This window comes from Propithecus coquereli, unplaced genomic scaffold, assembly GCF_000956105.1.
Source record: "Propithecus coquereli isolate 6110/MARCELLA unplaced genomic scaffold, Pcoq_1.0 Scaffold353, whole genome shotgun sequence".
Taxonomy (NCBI): Eukaryota; Metazoa; Chordata; class Mammalia; order Primates; family Indriidae; genus Propithecus; species Propithecus coquereli.
The window spans coordinates 1,457,054-1,465,022 of NW_012149208.1; the positions used below are offsets into that span (position 1 = coordinate 1,457,054).

Genomic DNA, 7,969 nt, shown 5'->3' on the forward strand with positions numbered 1-7,969 from the left:
CAGAATCAGTACTGCTATGGGAATAAGTGTTTTTGAGACTGAGAAAAATATTGCTGCGGATCAGTGGAATTATTTTGAAAATTGTACTTGGGTGTTTTCCCTGGAGTATGGCAGGAGTGCTGTCCTATCCAGCAGAGCCACGTGATACTCTCAGGTGGCCTTGCCGTTGGCTGGCATGATCGGTTTGCTTGGAGTACCAGAGCCCTAAAGACTTGATGGATAAGGGTCGTTACCTCAATCTCATCTTTTCTTTGAGAAAGTACTTGTTTGGAAAACGGTATCTGTTTCAGTAGTGAAGGGAGTGAGAGTCTGGTTAGGAGTTACCACATATTTTAAACATTGATGACTGGTTTTTTAAAAATTGGAAAAGTACTTCTAAAACTCTAGATCCCAATTCGGTGATTCTTTGATTCAGGATTCCAAAATACTTAAAGGTCATTATCAAACCTTTTTTAAAGTTACTTAATGTTATAATGTTTTTTATTGTATTCAGGTTTAAGGTGCCAATATGAAAAGAAGCTTAAGTAGTTGTCATGTAATCCTAGGATTGAAGTATAAATGCTAAAAAGAAAAACCATTAGAAAATGGTACGATGATAACTTTTCTTTTTAGCAACTGGAGAAAAATTACAAAGCAAAAATGGGCATAGAAAGTTTCTGACTACATATTTTAAAAATAGGAGAAAGAAAATGCCAAGTTAATAACAGCTTAAAACATAATTTGTATGAATACATAAGAACATTTAGTCTTCAATGATTAGATGCTCAAAACCACATGTGGACAGTTTGTGCAAGAGGAGAAATAGCTGATAGTAAATAAACATGGAATAAAAAGTTTGAATTCGAAATGAAAAATGCAAATCGGTGAGATAACATTTTATGTCTTAAGTAGCCAAGGATTGGTACATTCTTTTATTTATTATTGCATAACAAGTTGGCATAATCCAGTTTTGTAGTACATATGAAACCAAAAAAAGGGCCAGGTGCGTTGGCTCATGCCTGTAATCCCAGCACTTTAGGAGGCCAAGGCAGGTGAATTGCTTGAGGCCAGGAGTTGGAGACCAGTCTGAGCAACATATTGAGACCCTGTCTCTACAAAAAATAGAAAAATTTGCTGGGTGTGGTGGCATGCCTGTAGTCCCAGCTACTCGGTGGGTGTATCGTTTAAGCCTAGGAGTTTGAGGTTGTAGCAAGCTATGCTGCTGCTGCTGTTGTACTCCAGCCCAGGCAGTAGAGCGAGACCCTGTCGCCCCGCCAAAGAAGTTCATACTGTTTTGCTCTGTAATCCCACAATTGAAAACTCTTCGGAGGGAAATAATTCAAGTAAGCAATAATATTGTACATGTATTGATCTGTTCGGGAAGGTATTAATTATATAGTAGTGGTTTTAAATGATCACTATAATCTTGTTGAAGCCTGAGCTAATGAATACAAAACTTCAGGACACAATGAGACACTGACCGATTATAAATAAGAGAGATCTCTGTGTGGGTAAAACAGAAATGAGAATAGTTGTTTTTTTTTTGAGACAGAGTCTTACTGTGTCACCGGACTAGGGTGCAGGGGCGTCTTCATAGCTCACAGCAACCTCAGACTCCTGTGCTCGAGTGATCCTCCTGCCTCAGCCTCCTGAGTAGCTGTGACTACAGACATGGTGTGCCCGCTAACTTACTTACTTTATTTTTTTGGTAGAGAGGGAGGGGCTTGCTATGTTACTTAGGCCTCAGCCTCCCAAAGTGTGGCTATTACAGGTGTGAGCCAGAGAATAGTTTTTGTTGGTAGGAATAAGACAGATAACGATAAATTACAATTTTACCACTGAAATAAAAATCTCTTAGTATTTTAATGTTTTTTTCAGCTTTTTTAATACAAAGAGTTTATGATTGTAATCATTTTGTGCTTGTAAATGTTTGCTTGATTTAATATAAAAATACATAAAAATGTGGCTTTTTTTTTACACTATTAGTTAACTATAAATGATATACAAGCATAGGCATGTCTAAGAGATATTTGGGGGGTTCCTTTCAGACCACCACAATAAAGCAAGTGCATATAAAAATTACACTATACTGTAGTCTATAAAATGTGTAATACATAATAGCATTATGTCTTTTAAAAAACCAACGTGCATACATACCTTAATTTAAATATACTTTGTTGTTGAAAAGCGCTGATTAATGATCATCTAAGCCTTCAGCCAGTTGTAATCTTTTTGCTGGTGGACAGTATTGCTTGGTGTTGGTGGCTGCTGACTGATTAGGGTGGTGGTTGGGGTGCCCGTGACAATTTCTTAAGACCACAGTGAAGTTTACCACATTGGTTAACTCTTTATTTCATGAAAAGGTAGCATGTGATGCTGTTTGATAGCGTTTTATCCACAGAACTTCTTTCAAAATTGGAGTCAGTCCTCTCAAACCTTGCAGTTAGTTTATCTAAGTTTTTGGAATATTCTAAATCCTTTATTGTTATTTCAACAGTGTTCACAGCATCTTTACCAGGTGTAGATTCCTTTTTAAGAAACCACTTTCTTTGCTTATAAGAAGCAACTCATCTGTTCAAGTTTTATCATGAGATTGCAGCAATTCAGTCACATCCTCATTTCTAATTCTAGTTCTCTTGCTATTTCCACCACATCTGCAGTTCCTCCACTGAAGTCTTGAACGCCCCCCACCCCCAAAGTCGTCCGTTAGGATTGGAATCAACTTCCCCCAAACTCCTGTTACTATTAGTACTTTGACCTCCTCCTGTGAGACATGTTCTTAATGGCACCTTTTCAGATGGTTTTCAATTTATTTTGCCCAGATCTAGTAGAGGAATCACTATTCATGGCGCCTATTAGCCTTATGAAGTGTATTTAAGTCATAAGACTTGAAAGTCAAAGCAACGTTAATCTCCATGTATATCTCCATCAGAGCTCTTGGGTGGTCAGGTACATTGTCCATGAGCAGTAATATTTTGAAAGGGATCTTTTCTAGGTTTCAACAGTGGGCTTACAAGAAAACCATACTGTAAACAGATATGCTGTCATCCAGGTTTTGTTGTTCCATTTCTAGAGCACAGGCAGAGCAGATTTGGTATAATTCTTAAGGGTCCTAGGATTTTCAGAATGGTCCTAGGATTTTCAGAATAAAGTCACAGCTGCATTAGCCCCTAACAAGAGAGTCAGCCCATCCTTTGAAGCTTCAAAGCCGGTTATTGACTTCTCAAGTTAGGAATGTCCTAGGTGGCATCTTCTTCCAGTTTAAGGCCATTTTTCTGCATTGAAAATCTGTGGTTGAGTGTAGCCACCTTCATCAGTTATCTTAGCTAGATCTTCTGAGTAACTTGCTGCAACTTCTCTGTCAGAACTTGCTGCTTCGCCGTGTATTTTTCTGTTATGGAGATGGCTTTTTTCCTTAAATCTCATGAACCAACCTCTGCCAGCTTTCAACTTTTCTTCCTCATATCTCTCAGCCTTCATGGAATTGAAGAGAATAGGGCCTTGCTCTGGATTAGGCTTTGGTTTAAGGGAATGTTGTGGCTGGTTTAGTCTTCTATCCAGACCACCAAAACCTTTTCCGTATAAGCAGTAAGGCTGTTTGGCTTTCTTATCATTCATGTGTTCCCTGGAGTTGCACTTTTAATTTCCTTCAAGAACTCTTCCTTTGCATTCACAACTCGGCTTTGGTGCAAGAGGCCTAGCTTTTGAAAGACTTAATCTCAGCCTTCAGCATACCTTCCTGACTAAGCTTAATCGTTTTTAGCTTACGTTTTAAAGGGAAAGATGTGCCACTCCTTTTACTTGAATACTTAGAGGCCATTGTAGGGTTATTAATTGGTGTAATTTCCATATGTTGTGTCTCAGGGAACAGGGAGCCCAAGGAGAGTGAGAGAGATGGGGAATGGCCAGTGGATTAGTCAGAAGACAGACATTTATCGATTAAATTTGCCTTCTTTACATGTACACATTTTGTGGCACCCCAAAGCAATTGCAATAGTGACATCAAGGGTCATTGATCGCAGATCACCGTAACAAATATATAATAATGACGACAGTTTGAATATTGAGAGAATGACCAATATGTGACACAGATACGAAGTGAGCACATGTTGTTGGGAAAATGGTGCCAGTAGACTTGCTTGATGCAGGGTTGCCACAGTCTTCAGTTTGTTTAAAAAAAAAAGAAAAGAAAACACAGTATCTGTGAAGTGCAGTAAAGCAAAACTCAATAAAATCAGGTATGCTTGTAGTTACTGTGTGCCCTTAAGGAAATTATAAATAAGTGGTTGGTGAATCTGTTGTTGGTTCATGTATTTTTCTCTTTTAATTATCTTCCTTGAAGAATCTTGGCGTGGATGATTTGTGAAGTCTAGTTTAAGCCTGCTTGTTTGTAATTTCATGTTACCGTGTGGTTATCATGGCCCATATTCAAGAATGTCAAACAAGTCCATAGGTCATTTGACTTACAGGTGATTGTTTTATAGTTGGTTGAAAATAAAGAGGTGAGGTTGCTGAATCCAAACCCCAAGTGCTGAGAGAACATTGGTGTAATAAGATAGTGTCCCCAAAGATTGCTTTAAGTCGAAATAAATGTCCAAAGTGTTTGGATTCTAAGACAGTATAAAATGTTAGCTTCACACATTCACTAGTGATAAGGTTTTCGTTGTTGTAGTCACTGCTGTTTTGAGATAGAATCTCACTCTGTGGCCCAGGCTGGAGTGCGGTGCTGTGATTATAGCTCACTGCAACCTCCAACTCTTGAGCTCAAGCAATTCTCTTGCCCTCAGGCTCCCAGGTACCTAGAACTACAGGTGCATACCACCACGCCTAGCTAAGTTTTCTATTTTTTTGTAGGGATGGGGTCTTGCTATGTTGTTCAGGCTGGTCTTGAACTCTTGGCCTCAAGCAATCCTCCTTCAGTCTCACAAAGTGCTGTGATTACAGGCATGAGCCACCATGCTTGGCTGTGATAAGGTCTTATTAATAGAATAGCCTATTTCCAATTTTAACCTTGTTCTAGGAAGTTTATATTGAATCTTTTTTGCTTGAATTCATTCATTCCAGTCTATACCATTTGACTGAATTTCAGAGGGGTTCTGATATGTTAGAATCAACATGGTGCTAATTACATTATTTTTGAAACTTTTCTTGATTCCTCCCGCTCCCCCCCCAAATATTGATTATGTTAGCTGGGAAATTTGAAGGCCTGGAAAAAAGTTTTAGGGGAAACAGAAAAGGTTTGGTATGTATGTTTCGCTTTAACTTTTGCTTCAGTGCATAATTCAGGTGACACAAGGCTTTAAATTACAGAAGTCAAAATGTCAGAGAGTGAAAAGATGGTTATTTAAAAATTAAAAATGTTAAATTATTTTGAAAATGTGGTTTTGCCATTTACTTTTATCCATCTTTGAAAGTGATGGTTGATGAAGGCCCAGAGTCTCTAGAGGTGACCCAGTAGAGGTTCCGTTAGGTGACCTGTAAAGATACTCCATTAGGTACTCCTAGGATTTACAACATAAGCATTATGAGTTCAAAATACCAGGAGTCAAAGACACATTTTCAGCTTAGGATAGTTGTGATGGGTCTATCCTCATCCTAAGGAGCATCTGTACATGAAAATGGCTATTGGTGGTTATTTTGCCCTAGGGGAGTGGGATTGTGGAGAAAGGTCAAAGGGGGCACTTTGAGTTATATGTGTGACAAAACTTCATACAAGAATGTGTCACTATGTAACTTGTATGACTTTAAAAATAGATACAGTATTTGACATTGTGATTTGCCTAAATAAAAGGAAGAAATAGCATTTAAGCTTAATTTTCCTTTAGTGATTTAAATAGAAATTTTAAGTAGGTTGTAATAAGGAACTTCAGGCAGTCCTTACCTGAAGGCAACATTTTGTCATTCATATAGAGAATAGCCTTGTAGATCAGCAAGTGTTGAGAGATATATGTTGAAATTTAACTTCTGATAGAATTGTGAAAATTACATCACAGCAAGATTTACATGGTGTATGAGATCATCTGTTTTATGTCATGTCCTTTAAAAACTTCTGAATACCTTTTGCAAATTTCTTCGAAGTTTAGGACTTCTTATTTTATTCTCAGCTATTTTCATTAGTACGTACTGGGTGCTAAAAACACTAGATATGGTGTTAATGCCATACAGACTTAGTAATGGAATATGCCTGGTGAACTTTTGCTTCTTAAGAATAATCGGGGGAAGTTGGAATTACTCTGGAGAGAAAAATTTCGAAAGTAGAATTTGATAATATTGGTTATACATATTTCCTTTAGGAAATACCTCTTTTTGAGGTACAGTAGAGATTCTAAACTCAGTGAAATATTAGATCAAATTAATAACTATTTTGGGGTGTATTTTTTGGGTGTTTGGTTGGTGAGTATCCTGAAATAGACTCCCCCAAGTGTTCGAAAATAATGGTTCTTAACCTTCGTTGCACCTAGGGAAACACTGATGGAGGGAAGGGGAGACTTAAAAAACTGTTGATGCTTGGATTCTGCTCCCAAAGATTCTGAGTTAATTCGGGGAGGAGAACCTGGGCATTGGGATTTTTAGTGTGCACTTAAGATTGTATACCACTGCCCTATACCCAGTCCTTGTCGTCCGTGGTTATTACGGCTCATTAGCAACAATTCTCTATGGTAATTTGTTTTGATATCTTATTTAAAGTGGTCTCCCAGTCGTTTGAGTCCAGGAGTCAGAGGCTGCAGTGAGTTGTGATCTTGCCATTGCATTCCCTGCACAAGACCCTGTCTCTAAACAAATAAACGGACAAACAAAGTAAAGTGGTCTCCCTCAGTTGCCCTCTGCCTTTCCTTCATGGCACTTAACACAGCCTGTGCTTTTTTTTTTACTTGGTTACTTGTTTGTGGTCTCCCCCACATTGCAGTGAGAATGGCCTGACCGTTCACCACCGTATCTCTAGTTGTTAGCACTAGGCTGGCACATAGTAGTCAGTCAGATGGTCGAGCACATGATTTGCTCCCAGTGTACTTTATGGTTTTTAGCATGTAATAAATAATAAATGTTCATCGAATGAATGAATAATAGGGTTTCTACTGAATGAAATATTACTTTGCCCTTAAAAGTAACATTTGACACCTCAAATTGTGCATTTGGTTACACCATGTGTGGGAAAGTTGATTTTAAACACTTCTAGGTTGTAAGCTCCACGAGGACAGAGGTGGGGTCCTAGGTATTTGTATGTGTGTATTTTGAATTTGTGATTATATGGGAGAATGCGTATGCTGCCAAGTAATTTTCTAAAAGCATGTATATTGAATAGTCCAATTGTAATGCAAAAAGTTTGTATTTTGGTATAAAGAATATAAAGAAATACATCAAAATACAGGCAAAATGTGAATGTCCTTCAAAAAATGTTTTTGAAAAGTCAAACAGGACTTAAAAACCTCACATAGCCTGTAATCCTGGAGTGCTGGCATTACCGTCAGAACCCTAAAGCTAAGGAAGGAGATACCTGAATGTCCTGCTCCATTTTCATCGATCTTGTATAGCTGCCAATAATGATCTCTTTACTATTTAGTTAGATGGCAATTGATAGGTTTAAAAACTCCTGGTGTTGAAGATGGGAATAGGGATATGCATCTTGACACACATTTTTTTTTCTAGGTACCAGGGGTGAGATAGCTAATGGGTAGACTCTGGCCATATCTTCCTTATTTTAATGGGATCATAAAACAATTTCATATACTGAATCTGCCCCTTAAGCTACGTGAAGTGTAAGTAAACATGTCTTTGTTAATGTTTAATAAAATATTGCTTTGTTTTTTCTCCATCTATAGGCTAAAGAAATCCTGACAAAAGAATCCAACGTGCAGGAGGTTCGCTGTCCGGTCACTGTCTGTGGAGACGTGCACGGGCAATTTCATGATCTCATGGAACTGTTTAGAATTGGTGGCAAATCACCAGATACGAATTACTTGTTTATGGGAGATTATGTTGACAGAGGATA

At 38.1% G+C, this 7,969-nt stretch overlaps 1 protein-coding gene across 1 annotated transcript in view; it reads left to right on the forward strand.

Annotated features, from left to right (window-relative positions):
• PPP2CA (protein phosphatase 2, catalytic subunit, alpha isozyme) overlaps nt 1-7,969 on the forward strand; it is a 28,770-nt gene that overhangs the window by 13,071 nt on the left and 7,730 nt on the right. The window contains exon 2 of the mRNA XM_012651310.1: nt 7,800-7,967. Coding sequence (XP_012506764.1) covers nt 7,800-7,967 — 168 coding nt within the window. The remainder of the gene's footprint in view (nt 1-7,799; nt 7,968-7,969) is intronic.